Raw genomic sequence first — 27,633 nt, 5'->3', positions numbered from 1 at the left:
CACTTCCAACTGGCAGAGGAGAAAATAACTAACCCCCGGCATAGGCTTTGGCAGTTTCCTAAAGTATGGACAGGCTAGTAATTGAGCCTGAATTAATGTCTAGGAACACCCAAAATTCCTTAGAGAAGTACTTCATAACCTTATTATCCTTAAGGATAAAGGGAACCATTCACCAGTGCCTCCAGCCCACTATGGCGTCCTTAATCTTTACCAACAGGTAAACTGGAGCATGATCGGAGATGGTAATAATACCAAACGTACAAGATGCCACCAAGTCCAGGGTTGCCTTTAGGGTCAGAAAAACATCAATCTGGGTGTGACATCTGTGTGAATTGGAAAAAATCGTATAATTCCTGCCTGTAGTGTGGAGACACCTCCAGATGTCCACCAACTCTAACTCCACATACAGATCCACTAATTGTTTACTTTTCACAGAGGGTATCGGGGGGCCTTTGGGCAACTTGTCTACCGTGGGATCTGTAAGACAATTAAAACCTCCCCCTACAATGATATGCTGGGACTCGAGTGATCAATTTAGAAAATGCATCTACCAGAAATTTGAGGGGATGGCCCGGAGAGCAATATACATTTAAAACACCAAATTCTCCCCATTTATCAGAGTTTTGAGAATTACAAACCTCCCATGTGTGTTCTTAACACACTCTAGTAACTTAAATGGGAGATTCCTCCTAACCAATACAGCCACTCCCCTACTTCTGGTATTAAAAGATGAAAAGTAAACCCAATCAAAACCATTCTGCTGTAGGTTCAAATGTTTCCTATCATCCAAGTGTGTCTCCTGTAATAAAGTAATATTCACCTTTCCAAGACTCGAGAGTACCTTATTCTTCTTAACTGGTGAGTGACTTTCCTTGGTGTTCCAGGTACACCACTTAATTAAGAAATTAGCCATAACCTTCTGCTGTAACATTTAAATTTCAAGGAGAAGGGACTCGAACCACAAATCGCCGAGCCTTAATGTTGCATGATCCATCGAACATAAAAACTACAGAAACTAAACCCAATACAGTTAACAAAGCTATCAAAGACTACATACAACAAAAACCAAATAAAACAACATATAAAGGGCCAATGGCACTGAATAGGGGAATTCATCACTTGCCCAAAGGGGGCAACTACCCATCTCAAAACCCAAGTTCCCATCCCGCTGCCAATATTGCAGCCAGGGCATTCAAATACGTGAACCGGGTATAAACTGCCTGTAAGTAGGCATCTAGCCATCCCAACCATTTTCCCTCCTCCGAGCTAGAGCCGACCACAAACACAAGCAAAAAAGAAAGAAAATACACCGTGGAATAGCAGTATGAACAAAGACATTTTGAAAAAAAAATAAGTACCCCACCCATCTTTTGATATCACTTAAATTAGAAATTGAAAGTACACATCCCAATTGCCCCTGAACATAGTTTAGGCCAGACTATTACCAATGAAAAAAAAGAAAGGAAAGCCCTGACTGAACTTCCTTTTTTTTAAAAAACAAATGTAGAGATGTACCCAAACAACTCTACTATTTGTAATACTAAATTGATCAGATTAAGTTAATTTGTCCACAAAGTCTCTTGCCTTCTCCGATGTGTCAGAGAAATGTACAGAGTCATCTAAGGTGATCCGAAGCACAGCTGGAAATCTCAGACAGTACTGGATCCCAAACTGCCTCAGCCTTCTCTTGACATCATCACAGGATTTTCTTTTCCGCTGCTGAGAACTCCTGGAAGAAAATGATCTTAAGAGTCCTTGTAAACTAGGGCCCTCGGATCCTTCCCCTCTGGAAACTTCCACGATTCTCTCCTTATCTCTAAATTGATGAAACTGCACCGAGAGAGAATGAGGATGTTGGCCTAGACCTGACCTCCGCACCGTGACCCGGTGAACCCTCTCAATCTTCAAGTCTCTCATTCCAGTCTCCAAGTTAAGAATTTCAGCAACCTGTCCTCAATAAATTCCACCAGCCACTCACCTTCCTTCCCCTCCAGCAGACCGATGATCTGAGTATTGTTTCTCCTGCCCCCGTTCTCGAGGTCATCAACCTGGTCAAGCAAATTACAGACCTGTGTCTCCAGCGTTCTACCTCATCCGTCCTTTTCTCCAGGTCTCCCAGCTGCTGTTCATGCTTCTGCAGCATGATAGAGATTGGGACCAGCTTCTCCTCTATCTGCCTGCCCAACATCTTGTGAGATTTCGCAAGCTCCTTCACCAGGTCTGGTAGATAATCGAGTCAGAGGATCTTGCAGGCTGGGCCGTGGGCCTGGCGTCAGATGTACCTTCTCCATTCTTCGGCATCCCTGGATGGTGAAAACCTTTCCAGAGTCCCTGGATATTGTGGTGGGCCGGGTAGGGTGGGTTAAGACTTCGTCCCACTTGTGATATGGTGTGAAGCTCTGCAATGTGTTCTTCCTAGATCTCTGCCATCTTGGATCCCCCTCCAAAATTTTAATCCACCAACAAGAAGGACTGGTGTTCCATTTCCATGTCAGGATGGTGTGAGACTTGCATATTAACTCATTTTTAATTGTATTTAATGATATGAAGACCTGAGGACAAAAAAGGTTATACCTATACTTTATTAACTTCTAAACATATTAAGACAGATCTTTCATTTAGTGACAGGATGTTTTATTTAATGTTTTACAATACACTATTACACAAAGTTAAGATCTACTCTATTCATCACACAACTGCAATGGCTTATTAACGGTACAAAAGCAGGACTGCAGTTTGTGCCTGGAATCTTGATAGGCATGATTAAGTTTTCAATCGGCTACAAGATGGAAGATGATGCCCAATGCAAAGATAAGGAATCACCATGAGAACTTTCAATCCTCTTTCTGTCAAGTTTTAATTGAAACTAGCATCCTTTGAACTTATATATGCACACTTTTAAAATTCATTCTTAGAATGTGACTATTTATATTAATCTTCATCACTATATAAAGTGAGTAATGTTCTTAACAACTCCTATGAAAACCAAAAGGACTGAGCACAGAATATAAGGCATTTGTAAATTTTAACTTTTGGCTGATCAGCTGAGGAAAACAGAAAGCTTAAAATATGAGACATGCAATGTTTTTGCCAATATTTTTAGAATATCATACTGCGTTCTCATGATAGAGAAAGCCCAGGATAATTCTGAAAGATAATGTCAGTCAAGAAGACATGATAATCATACAATGCTTCTTGCTGCAAAGCTGTTCTGTTGTATCCAGCATGTGAATAGCTTTGTTTCACATTTGAATACAGTAACAGCAACCTACTATTGAAAGTAAATTTCTTGCTCTGCGTGAATACACTTGATGCACATTAAAGGGTAAATTGCTGGGAAAAAGCTTTCAACATTTCAACTGTTTCAATCTTTCAAACGTATTTTTTAAAGAAATGCAACAATGGAATTTGAATAATTATGATGGAGCAAGGTTCTAGGCATCATAATCTGAAATGCATTTTAGGAATAATAGGAACGGAGTCTACTTAAACAATCAGAATAAATCTATTTTGTAAACAGAATATATAAACTCCACAATTTTCCACAAAGATGTTACACATGTTCTGTAATATTTCCCATGATCCCGGCAAATAGACCTAGATTAATTTATGATATCTGGTTGGCATGGATGAGCTGGACCAAAGGAGCTGATTCCATGCTGTACATCTCTATGACTCTATGAACACATAATGTCAATTAGGTCAAATTCAATTTGACTTTGCTATTTGCATGTAGTCTGCATTCAGTGGTTCCTTCAAGTCAAATCGGTATTGCAGTGCTGTTCTGAAACCAATGTTCATATCTTTGCAGAATTAACTCCTGATCTTAAAGACGTGGAATTATGTTCATTAATCTGAAGATTTCCAGTCACATGAGCTATGAAACATCTCAGCAGATGAATCCCAGAATAATTCAAAGAGCTGCAGGAATAAAATGCCACAAATTTTAAAAAGTAATACTTTAAATTTTTCAAGAGAATACTGCATTATGCAACCTGTGATAACTTTGATCTAAGGTTTAACAGTGTGGTGTTTCAATTTGAAGTTGCCACTAACAATATATGGATGACACAGGAATCAACCCACATACTGCTTGCATTATGATTTTAGTCACACACCAAACTCCCCATTTGAGCCACAGAGAAAAACTGATTCACAGTCAGGTAATCTTCCATAGGAAGCAAATGCAAAATGTACAATACAGAGGAACCTTGATTATCCCAAGGACACGGGTGGGGAGTATTTTGTTTGGTTAATCGAATTCCAGATAATAAAATGCTGGATAACATAGTTTAGCTGAGCATTTTGCGATCTTGCCGGATAATCTGATATTTGGATAATTAAATGTTGGATAATTGAGGTTCCTCTGTACACCTAGCAATAATTACAATAAATTCATTGTCTGGAATACCGAGCTCCTCCACTGGACACTGTGATCCTGACATTCACTTTATTTTATGTTTTTTTAGGTTAAGAATGGTTTTGTCAGTGATGTCTTGAAGCTCAAATTATCGGTGTCAAACAATCCCCAAACATCTGCCTTTGAGCTGGGTGTGACTCCAATCCGGACAGAGATTTCCTCCTGATTGCCGTTGATTTAAATTTTGCTATGGCTCTTTGATGCCTCATTTGGTCAAAAGTTGCCTTGATGTCAAGGCCAGTCACTCTCACCTCACCTCTGTCTTCAGGTCAGTTCTTGTATTCATTTCTAGATGGAGGCTATAATAAGGTCTGGAGATAAACATTCCTGGCATAACTCAGAAAAATGCTTGCTCCCACGCAGATAGCATGATGAGCAAGGCGAAGAGTTTGTAATTATAAAGAATTTAGGATTCTCTTAAGTTACATGTGGGTGAATAAAAACCTGATCAACTTAAATATAGATTTGGAATCTAGTTGGCTTACAGACATTTATTTCCTAAGAAATCAGCTGAGCATCAATTTTGGGAGAGGGTTTCATGGAAGGTGTCCCTCTGTAAATCCTGGAGACTTTTCTTGTGAAATTTTATGCTGTTCATCTCATTAATAATGCATTCCGCCTCCGTGATGCTGCTCTCACACTGCCTTGTGCTCAGCAGCAGTGAAGGGCTTGCCCGTTCTGGGACCTTCTGACATTCACATGACAGGCACCATATACAAGTCCCGGCTGCATGCACTGGCAGCCAGCTGGGTGGGCACACTGCCCCCAGGCTGGAGGAAGGTTAATGGCCTTCTGCACTCTGCAAGAGTAATGCTATCATTTTCTCTCTGCTACCTCTCACTCACTTTTAATTCTGTAATGGCACCCACCTTACTCCCTCCATCCCTCCCCCTTCCCCCAAGCCTTATGGTGCATAACTCTCATCAATGCATGTCATGTTTTCCTTCAATGGCTTTCACCCACAGCCAATTATTACCCTCTGCATTTCCCACTCACTCACTCACTCGGGAAACCTTCATACTTTTCCTGACTGATAAACAACTAGGCCCCTTGCTGACCACTATCCCCCTTGACTGGTTACTGTTGGCAAACATGACAAGCTGCCTGACCAGCTATCTGCACTGAAAGGCAAGGCAAAGCTGCAGTGAGCATCAAGGTAGGTACAAAGTGAATGGGTGCTGAGAGAATGACCTAAGGGCTTTGAGCACACTTTTCCAATGTATACTGGGCACTATGTGCAATGAGACCCAGCAGCAGCATTGCAATGAACACTCCAAGGTGCAGTACTGAAGAGCTGAGTTGTATCAGAGGTCAATCTCAAATGCACCACGGATGGAGGGTTCAGACAGCCACTGCCTATGGAGCACTCTCTGAGCGTTGGGGAAAGCTGGCCAAAGAGAGGCTGCATCCTTCAGACAGCCACTCAGATTTTCACATCAGCAGTTGATCTCTTCCCGTTTGTCTCCATGCCTGCGGAATAGCAAACTGCGTACAAATGAGGAATGATTAAGGTAATAATGAGATGTAATGCATGCAGATAAGCTCTTTGATTCTCAGTAGTAAAATTATCATCTAGCCATTAAAACGTTTGAATGGAAAATTGGAGTATTTTTCTCGAAATTGAGAATTTCATTTTTATGTTCTCACTATATGTGACTTGCCATTGCCTGTAATACTCCCCATTTGTTTGAATAGGTGCAGCTCCAAGAACATTCATGAAGCTTGACACCATCCAGGATAAAGCAGTCCGCTTGATTGGCACCACATCCACAAGCATCAGCTCCCTTCACCACTGACACTCAGTAACAGTAGTGTGTACCATCTACAAGGGGTACTGCAGAAATTCACCAAAGTTCCTTAGATAGCACCTTCCAAACCCACATACACTTCCAACTAAATGGTCAAGGGTACTGGATACATGGACTATCAAGACCTGCAAATTCCAAGCCACTCACCATTTTGACTTGGAAATATATCACTATTCTTTCCGCGTGGCTGGGTCAAAATCCTGGAACACTCTCCTTAATTGTACTGTGTGTCTGCTAACAGCATCCAAACTGCAGCAGTTCTGGAAGACTGCTCACCATTACCTTTTCAAGGACAATGAGAGATGGTTCAGCCTGCGATGCCCCCATTCCATTCATTTTTTTTAAAAAAGGAAACAGCGAACAACAGAACTAATTTCAGCATCCACAGCTTCTTCCCACCAATTATCTTAACAATTTTTTAAATGGAATTTTAAAGAAATACATTTTTAACGTACCTCACGAGGAACGGCTGAGGAAAGCACCCCGACGTTTGTTTTTCTATCGCTTCTTGTACTCCTAGAATGATCTTCAGCAGATTGCCTTGCTGAGGCCTGTCAATCTTTGTTAATACAAGCTGGAGTGAACATAACAGAAGAAGGCAATTACTGATTACACTAAGGATGTAATTTACCAGCTCTATCATTATTACTTCACATGATGTGCAAAACAATGTTTTTATGAAGTGGCCCATCAGTTTGCCAGTTTGTCTACTTTAATGACTTCCTGCACAAGTGTGCAATCTCATTATGCAAGAAAAAAAAATCAAATCTGCATTCTTATATTGCTTGCAATCAAAAATCAGAAAGCATATTGATAGCTGGTGTTACGTGTTCAGAATTCTTCAATAAATATTGTTGTAGAGAGACATGGTAGACTGTCTAATTTTTTTTCAATGATGCTTAAGTTACGATGGAGCTCTTAATTGAACTACAGAGTAATAAGAAACAATACTTAAATTATACTCATGTTTAATTTTTCTGAAAAAAATGCATTAACTTGGATTTGTTTGTATATGTTATAGACTTGTGTACAGAGGAACCTTGATAATCCAAAGGACACGGGTGGGGAGTATTTCGTTCAGTTAATCGAATGCCAGATAATCAATGCCAGATAACAGAGTTAGCTAAGCATTGGGACTTTGTGATCTTGTTTGGATAATCTGAAATTCAGTTAATCGAATGCCGGATAATTGAGGTTCCTCTGTTTGTGAGAGGGAGGTGACAGTGTAGTGGAAATGTCACTGGACTAGCTCATGAACCAAAGCCTAGAGTAATGTTTTGGGGTATTCATTTAAACCCCATTATGCCAGATAGCAAAATCTGAATTCAGTGACAAATCTGAAACTAAAGGTTAGCCAAATGGCAAACTCTCTCCATAGATCAATCCTGCCATCTCAGGAATCAGGTTGGTAAACCTTTACTGCATTCCTTCCATAGCCAGAATATCCTTCCTCAAATAAGAAGACCAGTGTGGTCTCACCAAGGCCCTGCAGCAAGACACCCTACTCTTGTACTCAAATTCTCATGCTATGAAGGCAACATACTACTTGCCTACTTACTGCCTGATGCACCAACATGCTTAATTTCACAGCTCGTCTTCAAGGACACTCACTGCACTTCACCTTATACAGTCAAACAGTCACATAGGACAGAACCAGACCCTTCTGTCCAACTTGTCCATACCAACCAGGTTTCCTAAATTGAACTAGTTGCATTTGTCTGCATTTGACCTTATCCATTTACCTGTCCAAATGCTGTAAATGTATTGGCCTTCACCACTTATTCTATCTCTTTGAATATATTCACTGATTTGACTTCCATGGTCTTCTGATAGGGAATTTTACAGGCCCACTACACTTTGAATGAAAAAGATTTTCCTCATCTCAGTCTTAAATAGTCTACATTGTATTTGAGACGTTCACTGATTCTCAGCTCCCCACTGTCCCCAGGGAAAGCGTACTATCTGCATCTAGTCTATCCAGCCCAATTATAATGTTGTACATTTCAATCAAATCCCCCATCACCCTTCTAAACTCTACTGAGTACAGGCCCAGTTGGACAAATCTCTCCTCTTAGGACAGTACTGCCCTCCCTGGTATCAGCCTAAGGAACCCTATGGCAAGTATATCTTTCCAAGGAATGGAGATCAAAACAAAATTCAAATCCTCCTGCAAGGAAAGCCAACGTACCATTTGCCTTTCAAACTGCCTGCTGCACCTGCCTGTCTACTTTCACAGACCAGTGTACAAGAACACTCAGATTCTTTGTACATCCACACTTCCTAATATATCGCCCTTTAAATAATACTTTACCTTTCCGTTTTTCAGTTCAAAGTGATTATCTTCACAGTTAGCCACATTGTACTGCATTTGCCATGTGTTGCCCAACTTTTCAAAATCACCTTGAAGCCTCCTTGCATCTTCCTCACACCTATCAGCCCTGTCCAGTTTTGTGTCATCAGCAAACTTGGAAATGTTGATTTTCAATTCCCTAATCCAGGTCATTTATATATATATATATCATGAAAACCTGAGGCTCACTGATCTTCATGGTACTCCATTAGTCACTAGGTGCCACTTCATGCATTAGGACAGAAAAACCTTTAGACATATCTTTTTAACCATATTAGTCACCTAACTTTATGTTGCACTATGGTCCCATTTTTCCACCCTCGACTTTTCTGCCCGCCATTTCAGCTTCATACTTTGTCTTTTGTTGATATCCTTGTTTCTCCCTCTATCTATTTGCTCAGGTTCTGCTGAGGACATCAGTCCTGGTTGCACTCAGATGTGACTACCCTGCTTGTAATGGTATCGAACTCCAACCACCAAACCACCCCCACCCAGGAGTCCCAGGAAACTGAATCCCTCCTGGCAACACCATTTCCCCAGCCATGCATTCATCTGATATATCCTGCTAGCATGTGGTTTGGTAGTAGTCCTGAGATTTCATTCTGAACAGGAGATAGTGAGAGAAAACCATTTTCGTCATTAGCTTAACAGAGAAATGTATGTTTTGCTCATGACCTATTGAGTATTTTCATAACTTTAAAAGGGGAACAGACATCAGTTATATCAGGGACTGTTAGATACAGATTTCTCAACAAAAACAGTCAAGTTTACACTGAGAATGGGTTCAGCTTGATCAATATGGTTTCAGTGATGGGGTAAGACAGTTGTTTCGACATTATGTTGCCCGAAACTTTGAAGCACATCCATGTTATGTCATGAGGCACGGCATTGTGAAAAAGCTGCTATTGTGCTTACACCTGAAACTCCTGTTAGGGCGAGCATGTGGATCACATATCTGTGTATCATCACAATGACCCAGAACATACACATTTCATATATGGTGCTCATGTCCACAACTGGGACATAGCGACTGATTGTATGAACATATGTAACGTGTTGATCCATTGTGTCAAATGCAGCTATGTAGACACGATGGGTTAAACCTCAAGTTAAACTGAGTTAAATACTGATGGGTTCTTGGCAAACATGCAGAGCCAATCACAATATTACCGCCTTCTCTTGTGGGAGAGACAGACCCATAGTGAGAACATCAGTCTTGGTTGGATTTAAATGTCCAAAGGTTTCAGGACAGTCTACCAGCTTATTGTCAGACAGGCCAAATCTATAGCAGGGGATGACAATTGGGAGTTCAGAAAAAGCAGAGGTTTCCTGAAGAGCCAGGTTGCAAAGGAACAATCAATCTGTAGCACTTGCATTCAACTCAAGGCCAACTCAAGCATTGGCAGTGGTCTGCAAACAGGCAGCCGCATGTTCTTGTAATAAGGGAATCCAAAGGGGATAGGAATCATTAGTAAAATTAGGTAACTGGATTTTATTACTTACAACAAATGGAATGCCAAACTCTTCACACATTTCAATTGCTATATGATCTGCTTCCTGGATTCCTATTGATGCATCCAATAGCAAAAATGTTCTCTTTAAACTATGGAGAAAACAAAATCAAGTCAATTTTCACATTTTTATAACTATTTTAGGTGCTGAATATTGGAACTGTTTATTTCATGTCCGTCATGAGGTGTCAGAAACAAACACTTCGACATGTGGGATAGGTGACCATAAAACCAACAAAAACAAAAAGATGAGGAAGGCCATTCAGTCCACGTAAAGTATCCACCAAGAGAGATTTACCATACACCGCATTGTATCAACTAATTATTAATTCAATTATGTTTATTATTCATTTACGGGATGAGGTCTGGTAATAGGTATCATTTACTGAACTCCCTTAATTGCTTTGATACTGATCCAGCTCCCTCAGAGCCAGCTTTCAGAGTAAACAAGATGATATGCCTGTTTATAGCTGTCAGCCAGGGCTCCCTGATTGGATCAGATTAACAGCCCAAATCAGAGAACTGATATTCTATGAAGTACATCTGTCTAACCTTGTTACAACCACTACATCCCTCCCCTACTAAGAGCATGGGTATAGGCCTGTACTTTTCCTTGTCGCCAGTCCTGGGGCTTTTTTGCATCAGGTCTGGTTTCTCCATCTCAGCCTTGGAACAGGGTACTGTGTAACAGACCATAACCCCCCTTCTGTGCCCGGAGTGTCTCAGAAGAAATTCATCCTCTTCTTCAGGTAGTGAAGGTGTTGAGGCTGCGACATCCACTGTGTTCATCTCAGACTCTGAGGTTAAATGGAGTGGGAGAACCTATAAGTTCCAACAGCCTTTCCAGCTATTCTAATGGCATTGGTATGTTTCGCTCATTTCTCGTTTGCGAGTTTGCAGCTTTCATGTGGTTCATATGCTTGTTCAGGACCGTCTCACCTACCCCATCTTTCTATGTCATGTGGCCTGACATCGCATTGACCATGCCTGCTACCAGGGCCATTTCCATGGTTTTGGCACTAAACTTCGTCCTCTAATGTTAACTGGTCTCTCTTGCTTAGAGGAGTCTTGTCCCCCCAACACCCCACCGCCCCCCACCCCCCAAATCAACACGCCCAGTAAGGTCAGATTTAACCTGGTGCAGAGTCTTCTCACCATCAGTAACTCTGCTGGAGCTATCCCTGTAGCTGCATGAAAGGTGGTCCCATCATCAAATAGGAACCTGGACAGTTTGATATCTTGTGAAGCTATAGGCTGTGTCTTTAAGGCAGTCTTCAAAGACTGGACTGCACTTTCTGCCAGACCATTATATGAAGAATGGTATGGAGCTATCCTTATATGCCAAATGCCATTCAACTTTAGGAAATACTTATATTACCTGCTGGTAAACAATGGCCCATTATCTGTGACTGACACTTCCTGGAGCTAATGTACTGAAAAAGACGCTCATAAATTTTCACCATTGTCCCATGTTTGACCAATGGATTCTATGCACATCTAACCACTTTGAGTGGGTACTCACAATGACTAAGAATGTTGAGCCCATGAAAAGCACCTGCATTGTCGATGTGTGACGGTGTCCAGGGTTTACCTAGCCATTTCCATGAATGTAGGGGATCTGCTGGGTATAATTTCTATTAAAGACTGTGCCAGTATCAGCCTCCATTACATAGGTGATCATTTAATCAGACGTTTATTTTGATCGGTTCTGATTAGGATGTCGCTGAGCAATTTAATTGTTCCAAGCCAGATGTAGGTGGGTTTTCCAGGGTGTGCACTCTCCTGGATTCCAGCCTATGAATTATCTTACTCAGTTCAGACCTAGTGGGAATCTTTTGCAGTCTTGAGTCAGCAAACCAGCAGCAACTACAATGGCTTGCCGGCCTGGATCCTGAAGAAAATGTGAATTGTTTAGCACAGGCTTGGCTTTGTTTTGGGGTTTTGCTGTGGGCTGACCGAGAGTCCCTATGTTCAGGATAAGCCCTGAATGAGGCCTTCACTAAAGCGATGCCCCCCGAGCTCAGTCGGTCGGGTGAGGGTGTCCACTTCTATTGGAATATGCTGCAACTGATAAGCTCCACTTGCCTTATTTTCTAACGATGAGGCCAGTTGTAGTGCCCACTAGGGCTTCTGCTGGTAGAGGCTTTTGCAATGGTTACATCAGTAGTCCCACTCTTGTCACCTCTGAAATAACTGCACAGAGGCCAGTATCCCATCACTAAGTCACCCTTTATTTACATGTGCATAGTCCTTGACACAATTATCATCCATTTTTACAAAATTAAGGGGTAAACAAGTGATCAAAACAGAAACTATGTGGCACTTACTTCTGTCTTGCCTCGAGATATCTTTCTACCATTTCCACAAAATCAGAAGGTGCTCTGTATCCATAGCCAGGCATGTCAACGACAGTAAACGCCTTGCCTACTTTAAAGAAATTCATTTTCTTTGTATGTCCCTAAAATAACAAAAGCAAAAAAGTTAACTCCAGAATTAAAGGAACCTCCTTTCATGTAATGGTACCTTAGTTCAGGTTTGGTGTTTTTGCTACTGTTTACAAACATAGTCAAGCGTCAGTTACAGAGGAAACATGTTTCTGAATAATATGGTCCTATTACAAACATAATGTTATTCTGATGAGCAAAAACAAAAATCACTTCTAGTCCCTAGCACAATGGGAAATGATACATAAAGAAATCTTATACCTAATTATTAGTTAACGTTCGAAATATAATTGGGAGTTTGGATAATCATTCACAAAACATTAATCACAGGTGAAACCCATAAGCAACCAGTGATGATCCTATCCCTCATTCCTCACAGAACCGACTTGCAGCAGAACATTGCCGCTCTGATGATTTCTTGTCCCAGTCTCATAAAGACAAATGTTCCAATGCCCTTAAAACACAGTGGATTCCTTTTTTTAAAACAGCAGACGAACTTTCCTCAGCATATTGTCCGGCAACTAACAGGAAAAGCAGCCTTTTCTCTCTGCACACTCCAACAACTGTTTTTCCCTGTGTCTCTTGTTCCCTCTTCCACTTCTCTGAGACAGAAGATCTTCAATAACAAGAACATCTACCTTTGTTTCTAGGTGTTAAGCCTGGCATGAGCATTTCAATAAAATCTGCCCCAGGTCCGCATGTCTGCTACATTAGGCACATAGGCTTGTTATATAGAACACATAGCAGATCCACTGACTCTTTTCATTGGAGAAATGGAGAAAATTTGATAGAATTATTCTAAATTGTGAGGGAACTGGACAGAGTAGTGAGGGAGAAACTGTTCCCATTTGTGAAAGCGTTAAGAACAAGATGGCACAGATTTAAACTCAAAAAAGCAAAAGCCTCCCATTAAGAGAAAAAAAATGTTTCTTGCACTGAGTGGTTAAGATCTAAAATGCACTGGCAGAGAGTGGTGCAGGGAGGATCAATTAAAACAATCAAAAGGGAATAAGACTGTTATCTGAAAAGGAAGAATGTGCCAGGTTACTGGGAGAATGACACTAAGTAAACTGTTTGTTTGGAAAGTTGGTGCAGATATGATGTGCCAAATGACGTCCTTCAATGCTTTAACGATTCTGAGAGTAGGTCATTTTACCTTGAGTTAATGAGACAGTTCAAAATGTAATCACCTTATAAAACCTTGCATTCAGAACACAGTTAGTTCCTCTTTCTTCTCTTGAAGTACTTTTTAAAAACTATGTTAGCAGCATTACAGAGAAGAGAACATTGGCTGGATGGTCATCTACAAAATCGGAATCCTGAGTAAAGAATTCTGTGAGCATATCAGATTAACAGAGAATGAGTCGTTGGAAGAAATAAAAGAAGTAGGGAGGTAGAGAAAAGAAGCAAGTAAAGTCAGAGTTAAAATTTTGGGTTGAGTGACCTGAGGAAGGGTCACTCGATCTGAAGTGTTAACTCTGATTTCTTCCAACAGATGCTGCCAGACCTACTGAGCTTTTCCAGCAATTTCTATTCTTATCTCTGATTTACAGCACCATGGTACTTTTGTTTTTTAGAAAAGTAGTCTATGGGCGATCAACTTAAGGTTAGCAGGAGTGTTATGGGATTACAGAGGGATTCAGGGGAAAGAAGAGGAGTACCTGAAGAACCTTTAACTTTGGAGTCAGTACATTCAGGATATCACAGATGATGTCAGTAAAGTATGGTATATATTGATTACCTGAAACAAAATAAATGTGCATTGCACTCAAAGTACAAAATGTAAATACTCACTGGATTTTTTGAAACTCTAACTTCAATGCCAGGAACCAGAGAAAACAATGCTTTTATCAATGAAGACTTTCCCACATTACTTCTGCCTATAAAACAAACCTGCAAAGGAAACAAAAATACCATTCATATCAAAGTCTCAATTCCATGATATTTTGATTGAGTTGTGTAGGAGGTTCAAACCCTTGGCTTCAAGTTGCATGTACAGATACTGAAACAATTTAGTGGAAACAGCACCATCTGAAAGTTACCTTCACGATCCTGTCATGGAAGCATATTGCCATTCTTTCAGAGTCACTCGGTCAAAATCCTGGAATTCCCTCCCTAAGAGCATTGAGAATCAAAAAGGTGGCTTACCACCTTCTCAAGGCCAATGAATATTGGTCAGCCAGCAATGCTTATGACCACAAGAGAAATTTAAAAATCTCCATCCTATGACCATAACTTTCATGGGTTAGTCAAAACTAATTTTACTCCCCAATCCACATTCAATAGTTGAAACTCTTCTGAGAGTTGATATAGTTGACACCAATTCCAATACTGGAGACAGGGAGATTACTGCATTATTCAGTGTACCAGAACTCTGGAACCATAATCAAAGGGAGAATTGTTCTGTTTTCTCCTTGGATGAATTATATGTCTTACCAACTTTCCAGACTTTAATACAGCTTCCATTTAATAAATTGCTATCTGCTGAGACTGTATTGTTTACTCACTCCCACATCTGGCCTCATTTTTAAAAAAAAAATCATCCTCTGGCAGCTTTCACCTTACTTTGTGCTCTTTTGGTTTCACTTCTTATCACGGATTCTTATTATTCACTGGATTTGACTCTCAAATGATCTCTTCTTCTATGCCCACTGCAATGTTGAAATAAACTTCAATGACACCTTTGTTAATCCCATGCTTAATATCTTCAAATATCTCTTTACTGTAGACTTTGCTACCCGTATCCTATCTTCTGTCTGTCATCAACCACCTCCCCAGGTTTTCCATTACCCAACACATTGACTTCAGATCCTCATTACCCTTACAAGTTGCACTCAGCATTATTTGGTCTGACAGTTTCCACTTTCTCCAACTCAGTGATGCTCACACCCTGACCAGTGTCAACCTGCCTGGTCTGAAATCTAAACAAAGCTTAGTGGTTAACTGACAATCATCTTCAACTGCTATATTCACCATGGCGATGCCTCTACCAATCAGAATATACTGCTACTCAGCACTATTCCAGTCTTTGCCCTTTGATTGTCCTGTTGAGTATAAGACAAAGAAAATTGATGATATGTCTCTAATTTTCAAAAACAGAAATTGTCATTGCTTGTTGTTTTCGTCATTTATATAAATGATTTGGAAGTGAACATAGGAAGTATAGTTAGTAGGTTTGTAGGTGACACCAAAATTGGAGATGTTGTGGACAGTGAAGAGGGTTACCTCAGATTACAACAGGATCTTGACCAGATGGGCCAATGGGTTGGGAAGTGGCGGATGAAGTTTACTTCAGATAAATGTGAGGTGCTGCATTTTGGAAAAGCAAATCTTAGCAGGACGTATACACTTAATGATAAGGTCCTGGGGAGTGTTGCTGAACAAAGAGACCTTGGAGTGCAGGTTCATAGCTCCATGAAAGTGGAGTCACAGGTAGATAGGTTAGTGAAGAAGGCGTTTGGTATACTTTCCTTTATTGGTCAGAGCATTGAGTACAGGAGTTGAGAGGTCATGGTGCAGCTGTGCAGGGCATTGGGTTAGGCTACATTTGGAATTTGCGTGCAATTCTGGTCTCCTTCCTATCAAAAGGATGTTGTGAAACTTGAAAGGGTTCAGAAAAGATTTACAAGGATGTTGCCAGGGTTGGAGGATTTGAGTTATGGGGAGAGGCTGAATAGGCATGGGCTGTTTTCCCTGGAGTGTCGGAGGCTGAGGGGTGACCTTATAGAGATTTATAAAATTATGAAGGACATGGATAGGATAAAAGGACAAAATTTTCTCCCTGGGGTGAGGGAGTCCAGAACTAGAGGGCATAGGTTTAAGATGAGAGGAGGAATATATAAAAGGGACCTAAGGGGCAACATTTTCATGCAGAGGGTAGTACATGTATTAATGTGCTGCCAAAGGAAGTGGTGGAGGCTGGTACAATTGCAACATTTAAAAGGCATTTGGATGGGTATATGAATAGGAAGAGTTTAGAGGGATATGGGGCAAATGTTGGCAAATGGAACTAGATTAGGTTAGGATATCTGGTTGGCATGGACAAGTTGGACCGAAGGGTCTGTTTCCAAGCTGTACATCTCTATGATTCTATGACTGATACATAATAAGTCATAAATAACTATGGAGAAAAGTAGTACTAACCTCTGGCTGTGCTGTTGTTGGTGCATGATCAATCCTGACAGCAGAGGTGAAATAATCGATACAGTGCTTATGTGAAGGTGTGAAGAGTTGTTCTGCATTTCCAATATCCTCAAAACTTGGAGCAAACATTTGAAACTTTGTTTTATTTACATTTTTGACCAGGTACCTTTCCAAGTCTTTGAATGGAAAAATAATACTGTTTTGCTTCTTCTCACTAAGTTTGAAGATACTGTGGATAGAAGCTAACTTGTGAGAGTGTCTATGCACCATGCAGACTGAAGTTACCCTCTTGCACACTGGTTTTGCTTTCAATGCAGGTGACAACTGTAGAAAACACGTCCGTATTGTGAGCATTCTTCCAATTTCTTGCTTTACTTAATTGCAGACTAACCTAAAATGGAAAAATGGAAATTAAAAGAGAAAAGCAGCATTGAACAGGCTAAACATTTCAAAGCGAGATTCAGAGTATGTCTAAAGTACTCACCTGAAGTTGGAAACACTTAGTTTTGCTTAACAAAGAACTGCAGAGAATTCAGAGTGGATTCTGGACAGTGGTTGTCTACCTTTCAAGATTTCGTAAGAGAAGGAAACTGTTGAAGAGAAGTTAGTTGAATTATAGTCATGAAAGATAAAGCAACTTGGCTTTTTTGTGTGTGTTTATGTAAAAATACACATCTGCACATTTCTTTCCTTCCTTTTTCCTTTAATACATCTGTTACCTTCCTCAAAAATGACACCATTCTCGCAATTAACCGACAGAACTATGCCACAAAACTTCACACTTACACACAAAAATTCTACTGCTAATTAAATGAAATTCAACAAAAGTAGTACTATTAATTTAAAACTATAGCATATAAATACCCATGTTATAAACTCAGTTCTATTTTTTTACATCTCTTCAACAGTTTCCTTCTCATATGAAATCTTGAAAGGTAGATCACCACCCTCTGAATTCTCTTCAGCTCTCCATTTATTTGCCAAAGTAGCAAATTTCCGCGTTAAGCGATGCTCAAACTTTCCTTCAAACCTCATGATTCTAGATGCCACAGATCCAGCATGAACCATCCTGCAACTCCTGTGCAATGACTTAAAATGATGGAAAATACTCCTTGTTTCCAAGAGTTCACTGCTACGATATCAAGCTGATGACTTGCAGGACTCCAAGTGCAACAAAGTTAACAGTATTTCACTGAGGGGAATAACTAGATTTCTTTTCCTTGAAGAAGCTTCCAGTCACAGTTTCATCGAGATGTACAGCATGGAAACAGACCCTTTGGTCCAACTCGCCCATGCCGACCAGATATCCCAACCCAATCTACTTCCATTTGCCAGCATTTGGCCCATATCCCTCCCAACCCTTCCTATTCATATACCGACACAGTGCCTTTTAAATGCTGTAATTGTGCCAGCCTTCACCACTTCCTCTGGCAGTTCATTCCATACATGCAGCACTCTTCATGAAAATGTTGCCCGTTAGATTCCTTTTATATCTTTCCCCTCTCACCCTAAACCTATGGCCTTTAGTTCTGGACTCCCCCGCTCCTAGAAAAAGACTTTGTCTATTTATCCTATCCAGCCCCTCCTGATTTTATATACCTCTATAAGGTCCCTCAGCCTCCGATGCTCTAGGGAAAACAGCTCCAGTGAATTCAGCTTCTCCCTATAGCTCAAATCCTCCAACCCTGGCAACATCCTTGTAAATCTTTTCTGAACCCTTTCAACATCCTTCTGATAAGGAGGCGACCAGAATTGCGTGCAATATTCCAAAAGTGGCCTAACCAATGCAACATGACCTCCCAACTCCTGTACTCAATACAAACAAAAGCATACCAAACACTTCTTCACCAGTCATTGATCATTTTTTTTCCCCAGACCAATTTGGTTTAATACTAAATACCAGCTACCGGCCACAGATTGCATCGTGGATCTAGTAGAAACAAATCTAGTACTGACTCTAGTTCCTGTGTAGATCTGACTTGATCTTTTGACTTCTAAGGAGCTTTAAGCTAATAAGACCCAAAGCTGGCATGGTCTTGGAACTGCTTTCTAAATACAGAACAGCTTTCTTGCTGGTTGTCTGTCTTTTGTTTTCATTGACCTATTCAGAAACGTTACGACACACCGCTGGAAGAAAAGACAAGACAATTCTTCCAGAATAGCCAGCACCAACAGCAAGCTGACTGCTGTTTAGGAGCTTGATTTTCTAGCTATTGACCTCTTAAGTTAACGCAGTCCCAACCTTTTAAATGCAACAATTGTTTGAATTGCATTTATTTCAGTGTTGTTTATCAGTTTCTCAATCTGAAGCACCATTTTCTACTGTTAAAAGATTAATTCTTAAATCTTAAAAAAATTAAATTCTAGAACACCACCTCTACACTTGATTTTTGCAACAGGTTCAAAATATATTTTTGCCTGAAATATCAACTCTCATATTTTCTTGACATTTCTATTTTTCTTTCAGGTCTTCAGAAGCCGTAGCATTTATTTTTTGTTCAGGGAAATGTTCACAACATCAACTGATCTAATAGTTACCCGCGGAATAAATAAAAAGGTGGTGAACAGCACAGCAGGTCAAGAAGAGCACAGCAGGTCAGGCAGCATCTGAGGAGCAGGTGAGTTGATGTTTCGGGCTTCCTGATGAAGGGCTTTTGCCCAAAACATCAACTCTTCTGCTCCTCGGATGCTGCCTGGCCTGCTGTGCTTTTCCAGCACTACACTCTCAACTCTAATCTCCAGCACCTGCAGTCCTCACTTTTGCCTAAATACCTCGAAAGGCTCACTGGCCTACTTGTATTCCTGTGTTCCACGGAATTTGAACAGATCTGCTTTCTCTTTTTGGTAAAACCTTATGCTAGTGACAGCATTGCAGCACATCACTTCAGTTTTAAAGTAGGAAGTGAAGGCAGTGGCTCCAGAGCCTATACCAGAGGTAATGTAAAAGCCATAGTCCTCTCCTCATTGAAGAATAGAAAAAGCTACACCTACACTTGGTCATCTCACAACTGCCCTGGTACAGTAATCTGATTAATGAACAGGAGTAATTCCAGCCCATCTCACAGTGAAAAAACTCATGGCAATGAGTATTCTAGGAAGCAAGAAGAACATACATCAATGTGTTTTCTATAAAAGACAGTCATAATAAATTCTGGTTGCTAGGATTGATCAGATTTTACACAAGTTAGAGATTAAACTCTTTACATTGCTCATGAGCAACCTGGAAGAGAAAGTAAAACACAAAGAAATCACTGAAATGAAAAGTTTTCTGTATTTATTATAATACTGAAGTAAAAAAAAGAACATTCTAAGAATGTATATCCGAGGCATCCCATTTTATTGCAGTACTGTCATGCTCAGAGTGACTACATATCAGTTTACCAGCCACATGGAGAGCTGAAAGAGTACTCAACAAAGCTCCAGCAATGAGGTCAAATGTGTAGGAACCAGAAGGCTTAATATAGCGGTGATAGCTGTCTGTTAACAAAAATGTCAACATTTCAGGTGAATTTAATGCTCAACTAAATTGAAAAATTAATCTAAATGTGTCAGAAAGATATGTGGAGTGAATCATGCAAAATCAAAATGGTTGCTGCAGCAATGAACAGACAGCAGCACGGCAGACTGGGAGGGTAATGATGCTGTGAAAGCATTTGGGAAGTTCAAACAAACTGAAGACTGATACTCAATAGGTTGCTACAGGCCATAAATGAAGAGGAAGAATTCAGCAACATCATTTTGTGGGCAGGAGAGCATGGGCTTAATTTATTTAATAGCTGGAAGTCGAGTAAAGGTGACAGCAAAACCCCAGACAACAGTTGTGAAAAATCCATCACACACCTTCCAATCAAAATCAAATCATCGGATCTACCAATACCAATTTCAAAGACAGAAGCAGGAACCAGCTTAGCCTCATGACCATTTCTTCACAAGACTGATAAATGTAGCCTGAAAATAGAATGTCAAGGACATAAGTGAAACACAACAAGATCAGCTGATTTTGGGTTTTGTACATCAGAAAGTACAATACCTCAGGTCTAAAGTAACAAGCTCACAATATCACAAACTGCAGACAGTATCAGAGCACACAAAGCCATGGGTGGACAGGTAAACATGCTGCCTATCCAAACAGTTAGGTTTCAGGAGCATCGAAGAGTAACTCAGCAGGGTGGATTCAGTGGAACAGCAGCAACATAATGCACAGCTGTGAGAGAAAGATGTGCAAAAGCTGCAGGCAACCATAAGTTCAGTCAGAGGAACTGACGCACGTGAATTAAACTGCAGAATCTGTATAACACCAAATCATTGGAAAAACATACAAAGAAAAATGGTAGATGAGTTACCAGAACATGATGAAGGCTTACAATATGTTATTATTGGGGAACTTGGATTCAAAATTAAAGGTCAAAGGATTTATGGTTTTAAGTGCTGCAAAGGTCTGCTTTTTCTTAAAAACGAAAAGGTCACAGAGTCATTTGGAACCATCAGCTAAAGACTGCCTTTCTAAGAAATCGTGAGAGTTAAGCTCAATGACTTAAGAAGCTACCTGGAGAGATAATTGCTGCTTATTGAGCTTTTAAGAGGAAGCCAGGGTCTAAAAGCAGGGTGACAGTTCAAAAGAAAAGATCCACATGAGCAGATATGCTGTTTAGCAGTTGAAGAGTAGGCAAAGCCTTGATTTTTTTTCCCCTTAGTACTCAGTGAGAAAGGTCAGTGAATTAACCTGGTGGGTAAGTGCTTTGGGTAGAGACTGTAATTCAGACAATCACATCTGGTGAATGTGCAGAAAGTCATGGAAAGAAAATGCTTATAACCTCATCAGTTCAGTAAGAAATTTTGAAATGAAGATAGCAGTTATACTTCTCTGGGATTAAGAGTCTGTAAAGCATTTTATTTGTGAACAGAATTGAATCTTTCATTTTGCTATTTATGATAAGATTATTTGAAATGGACCAAATAGATAGCTTTTAAAAATTTTTTATTTCATTTGTGTAATTAACCTATGTTATTTAAAAGTACATTTACAGCCTCTTATGGATATGTTCAGTGACTGTCCAACATGGAATATTGAATTGAAAAACTAAAAATTATTGTCTATCAAGTCAGGTTTCACTCTGGAATCTGACTAGTCTAATATTCCCATCAGCTGTGACTACCGTGAGATACAGCAACATGGTGAATAATAAGGAAAAAGAACCAAAAACAACACACTCTGGAAGGTGATGATAAGATTGAGAAAGCAATAGGCATAGGATCCACACAACTACATGAATGGCTGGATGTGACCATTCCCAAAGAAAATAAATTAATGCACTCAGGTCAGGAAAACCATGAGAATTAAGGGCATAGCCATGAAATGAAAACAATTTAAAGTTGAAGCTTGATCCAAGAGAACACAGTAACATTACCCCACTCACTCGGACTACGCCAGATGATACTCCCTAAAAACTTAAAAGATGGTGGTTACCAAGAAAACCTTCTAGAAAATCAAGTCAACATCAGGCATGGGAACTGAGATTTGACAGCTTGGACCAACCCATGTGATAGAAATGCTCACAAAAACAAAAATAAAGTGTTAATTAAATGTTATACACCACTGAAACAGATGGCCTTGCTATCCTCAGGCTAAGTATTTGTGGAGAGCAGCAGCTTATCTCATTTAAGGATCTGGTTATAAGGATCCATCACTTAACGAAAGTAACATCACCAAAACTGAATCAAATTAGAGTTGTGAGTAAGGATGAAAGTTAAAAATACTCCATCAGCAATTGGTCTAAGGATAGCCTAAAAGGAACATCAAGCCCAGACCAATACTGCAATATTGGTGGGTATTAGAGATGACCTCTCACTAGGAGAGGGTGTTCTTCGAGCTTGATCTGGAAAAACCATACCTATAATGATGCAGAAAGAGGTTCTCCAGAAGCTAAATGAAGGTCACATGGGAATCGATCGAGTTAAACTAGCCAAACCAGCTATGTACTGGATAGGCATCTATATGCAATGTATGCCAGAAGTACAGAAATTATATCTACTGAAGTACCACCCAGATCAGGAGCCAATTTATTCATACAATCAAGTCCCTCCTAGTTTCAGGCCACTACTCAAATTTCCCTTTTTTCTGGAAGATAAAAGGCTTGACAGCAACCACAATCACCTCAGCAATTAAGTTCTACTCACTTAAAAAAAAAATCACTACAAATATTGTGTCTTAATCTGACTCAGATTACCTCCAGAGAATTTCAGGGGTCCACTCAACTTCATAACGTCATCACCACATGACCAAAGGGGTCATACATTTACAGAAATACATATCAAAATGATTAAGAGTACTCTGCAAAATGCCAAGACCAGAGTCTCACGTTATCACTCCAATCTACACCTCTCAATCATGTACAGAGCCTTGTAATAGAAGAAACTATGAGACAACACTCCCAAGAAAGATATTCCCTCCCAGTAATACCTGAGTAATGCACAAGCAGAAGGAGGTCAATACTTCAAAAAGCGTCGGAGGCTGAGAGGTGACCTTATAGAGGTTTACAAAATTATGAGGGGCATGGATAGGATAAATAGACAAAGTCTTTTCCCTGGGATTGGGGAGTCCAGAACTGGAGGGCACAGGTTTAAGGTGAGAGGGGAAAGATATAAAAGAGATCTAAGGGGCAACTTTTTCACGCAGAGGGTGATACGTGTATGGAATGAGCTGCCAGAGGATTTGGTGGAGGCTGGTACAATTGCAACATTTAAGAGACATTTGGATGGATATATGAATAGGAAGGATATGGGCCGGATGCTGGCAAATGGGACTAGATTGGGTTGGGTTATCTGGTCGGCATGGACAGGTTGGACCAAAGGGTCTGTTTCCATGCTGTACATCTCTATGACTCTATAACATACTAAATCCCTGACTAAGTTGCTGAAAGGCAAACTATACCTGCATAAGATGGATTCCAACAATGGTCATACATCATTGAAACAAAGCCAATAATGAGAAGTAACAGAGCCCATATTTGTCTACATGTGAGTTAGAAAAGCAGGAAGATCTTCAATAGTATCCATTGTGACAAGCCTCAAGAAGTGTCTGGGAAACATCATGAAGGATCAGGGGTGGACCACAAGCCTGCCCACCTCTTTGTCATTCAGTGATATGATTACTTTAATTGGCAATACATTGAAATTGCTAAGGCAGGACTGCCTGGGAGCAGCCGGAAGTACAACTGCCTGTTCTGCTCTCCCCCCTGGTGTTGTGGGTCTTCTGACCTTGTACAGCCCAGTCCAACAGCGGCACCTCCACATCATGTCTATCACGTGAGCCACTGCTAGCTTGCAGTTCAGGTCCGGGTACACCAATGGGTACGCTGCTATTCTCATACCATCCACAAGGCTTTTGGCACTAAGCAGCTCCCTTCTGTGAACTGTCATCTGAGCTTACCTCCAGCTACAGGTTCAATTACAAAGTACAATAATGAGTGTCAAGATGTTCAATGACTTTGTGGGAGTGAGGATTGCAGACATCTTATTTCTTATTTTAGCCACATGGTCCTGCAATGTTTTATTCTCAAAGGATGCAATCTCTTTACTTTGGGTAACCCTGATTGATGCTTAGCTATCCAATCATTAACATGGCCAACAGATTCAGAGCTCACAAATTAGAAGAGAAGGCCATTTAACCCCATGTACCTGCTCCACCATTCAATGGGATCATGTCTGTTCTGACTGGAACCTCAACTCCACATTCCCATCTAATTCTGATAATCTTTGACTCACTAGTCAAGAATTTGTGTGACTCTTCCAAAAGAAAGGTGATGCAGAAATTAGTCTGTTGACGGCTCCGACGGCTCTGAACACGCCCTCCCCGGCCTTGAACACGCCCTCCCCGGCCTTGAACACGCCCTCCCCGGCCTTGAACACGCCCCCACCGCCCTGAACACGCCCCCACCGCCCTGAACACGCCCCAAACGGCACTGAACACGCCCCAAACGGCACTGAACACGCCCCCACCGCCATGAACACGCCCCCACCGCCTTGAACACGCCCCCCACGGCACTGAACACGCCCCCACGGCACTGAACACGCCCCCACCGCCTTGAACACGCCCCAAACGGCACTGAACACGCCCCCACGGCACTGAACACGCCCCCACCGCCATGAACACGCCCCCACCGCCTTGAACACGCCCCCCACGGCACTGAACACGCCCCCACGGCTCTGAACACGCCCCCACGGCTCTGAACACGCCCCCACGGCCATGAACACGCCCCCACGGCCATGAACACGCCCCCACGGCTCTGAACACGCCCCCACCGCCATGAACACGCCCCCACCACCATGAACACGCCCCCACCGCCATGAACACCCCCCCACCGCCATGAACACGCCCCCCACCGCCATGAACACGCCCCCACCGCCATGAACACGCCCCCACCGCCATGAACATCCCCCCACCGCCATGAACACGCCCCCCACCGCCATGAACACGCCCCCACCGCCATGAACACGCCCCCACCGCCATGAACACCTCCAAAACAATGATCCCCGCGTATCCGTACTGACCCCGCTCCCTCCTGGCACTTGTCTTGACCACGCCCCTTCCGCGCCGCCAGCCATAACCGCGCCCTCTTCTGCCTTGGTCCGCCCCTTTCGGTCTTGACCACGCCCCTGCCGCGCCTCCAACCGTAGTCCCGCCCACCAGCCCTGATGTCCTTCAGTCTTGACCGCGCCCCCTACGGGCATGACCCCGCCCATCCCCTCACCCCGTCGGTCCCATACCCTTCTCTCCAACAGCCCGCCCAGTCATCTCCAAGCGGCAGGACTGCGTGGGAAGCTAGCCGACATTCCGCAAAGCACAACTGACCTATCCCGCTCTCCCACCTCTGAGGTCACAATCGCAAGGGCTTCCTCCTCTCTGAGGCGCCTCCGCGGTGCGCGAGACCCGAGCGTTCTTCAGTCGGCCCGAGTCACGGCGCTGCCTGGTCCGCGGGACTTGAGTGTCCCCCCGGGAAACAAGGAGCGGGAGTGACTGGACCGGGGGGGGGGGAACTTCCACAAAGACAGCTCTGGGCATCGCTCAAAACCACAGGGAGGGAGCTGGGCTCGCCCTCAATCAGGGAGAAGACGGAGCTGATGGTGTTGCTTATTGCACGACCAATTTAACACATTTACAGCAAATTAAATGGTGTGCAGGAGATTTGGCTCCTTTAAAACAAATTTGACATATGAAAGACTGCAATGTGCTGTACTCAAAAGTTAAAAGATCAACATATTTAAAGCTGCTTGGAAATTTTTTTTTTCCCTTTTCATCTCATCGTCTTTCGGTAGGAGATCAGATCTGGTATATTGATTGTTGTGGGTCAAGCCATTCCCTGGAAAAGAATGGATTAAACTTGCAGAGCCTCTTTGACATTGCTTTGGAGCAGTGACCTTGAACGCTCACTCACAAGAAACATCGCAGAACGAATGATCCTGAGCAAATAAGAGAGATTTCACGTTTTGTTAAAGCGTTTATATATTGAAGTCATCAAGACAATTCCCAAGTAATAACAAAACAACGGAAAACAATATTTATTGTATTATGTAACCATATTGGCTATATTGGACAAGGCATTTCCATGAGAAATTAACCAAAGAATGGATAGGACCTATTTTGTGACTTTGAAACAGGCGCAATGTTTCCTAGCATCATACATTGCGGAAGAGACCCTTCTGCCTATCAAGTCTGTTACCATTAAAGCTACACCAAATCTACACTAATCTACACTTTCCAGCATTAGGCCCATAGCCTTCAAAATTATGAGATTTCAAGTGCTCTTCCAAATACTTTTGAAAGGTAGCGGGCAACACGTTGGCACAGTGATTAGCACTGCTGCCTCACAGCGTCAGTGCCCGGGTTCAATTCCTGCCTCCGGCAACTGACTGTGTGGAGTTTGCACGTTCTCCCCGTGTCTATGTGGGTTTCCTCCGGGTGCTCTGGTTTCCTCCCACAGTCCAAAGATGTGCAGGTCAGGTGAATTGGCCATTCTAAATTGCCTGTAGTGTTAGGTGTAGGGGTATGGGTGGGTTGCGCTTCGGCAGATCGGTGTGGACTTGTTGGGTTGAAGGGCCTGCTTCCACACAAAGTAATCTAAGGTTACCCGCATCAACTACCCTCCCTTCTATTGCATTCCAGATGGGTGTATAGTTTCCTCAATTTGCTTCCAAATTATATGCATTTCACTTTAAAATTATGCTCCTTCTCATTGATCCTTTGACTAAGGGGATCAGCTGCTTTCTATTCATTCTGTTCATAATCTTATACACCCTTTATCTGATGGTCCCACCCACTCCCCCCTCAACCTTTGCTACACCAAAGAAAACAATCCAACCTTACTCAGCTTCTCTTCATAGATAAAGTGCTCCAACCCACCAACATCCTGGTGAACATCCTTTGCATGTCCTTCAGTGCAATCGCATCCTATAGTACGAAGACGAGAACTGCACACAGTACTCCAGCAGAGTCATACATTGCTTTTGGAGACAGACCTTTGGCACAAAGTGGTCCATGCCAAACAAAACATCCAACCAAAATGTCCATCTATGTTAACCATTGCCCTACACTTGGCCCATATCCTTCGAAACCTTTCCCATCCATGCATTTGTCCAAATGCCTTTCACATGTTGTTAATGTCTCAATCACCTCCGCTGGCAGCTCATTCCATATGAGGGACAACCTTTGTGTAAAAAGGTTGTCCCTCAGGTTCCCTGTTATTCTTTCCTCTCTAAACTTAAACTGATACCCTCTAGTCCTCAATTCCCCAACCCTGGGAAAAAGACTGAGTACATTCGATAAATCCATGCCTCTCATGATCTTATAAACTCCTATAAGATCCTCCCTCAGTCTCCTAATCTCTGAAGAAAAAAGTCCTAGCTTGTTCAACCTCTCATAATAACACAGACAGTTGAGTCCTGGCAACATCCTTGTAAA

At 41.7% G+C, this 27,633-nt stretch overlaps 1 protein-coding gene across 5 annotated transcripts; it reads right to left on the bottom strand.

Moving 5' to 3' along the window:
* Window positions 1-3,430: 3,430 nt before the first annotated feature.
* gtpbp8 (GTP binding protein 8 (putative)) lies at window positions 3,431-25,637 on the bottom strand. 5 transcript variants are annotated; one of them, XM_060832967.1, is made up of 8 exons: window positions 25,528-25,637; window positions 17,161-17,266; window positions 16,677-17,067; window positions 14,328-14,426; window positions 12,417-12,547; window positions 10,082-10,181; window positions 6,684-6,802; window positions 3,431-3,921 (listed from the first exon to the last, which is right to left on the bottom strand). In XM_060832967.1, the coding sequence occupies exons 3-8, from the start codon at window positions 17,028-17,030 to the stop codon at window positions 3,798-3,800; spliced, it is 927 nt and encodes a 308-aa protein (XP_060688950.1). In that variant the 5' UTR covers window positions 17,031-17,067; window positions 17,161-17,266; window positions 25,528-25,637; the 3' UTR covers window positions 3,431-3,797. The 5 variants fall into 5 exon arrangements, with proteins under 5 accessions (XP_060688950.1, XP_060688951.1, XP_060688954.1 ...); XM_060832968.1 differs by having other exon boundaries at window positions 25,545-25,633; XM_060832971.1 differs by lacking the exon at window positions 17,161-17,266.
* Window positions 25,638-27,633: the final 1,996 nt, after the last annotated feature.

The sequence above is a fragment of the Hemiscyllium ocellatum genome, chromosome 12, assembly GCF_020745735.1.
Source record: "Hemiscyllium ocellatum isolate sHemOce1 chromosome 12, sHemOce1.pat.X.cur, whole genome shotgun sequence".
Taxonomy (NCBI): Eukaryota; Metazoa; Chordata; class Chondrichthyes; order Orectolobiformes; family Hemiscylliidae; genus Hemiscyllium; species Hemiscyllium ocellatum.
This window is presented reverse-complemented; position numbering and strand designations above follow the sequence as displayed.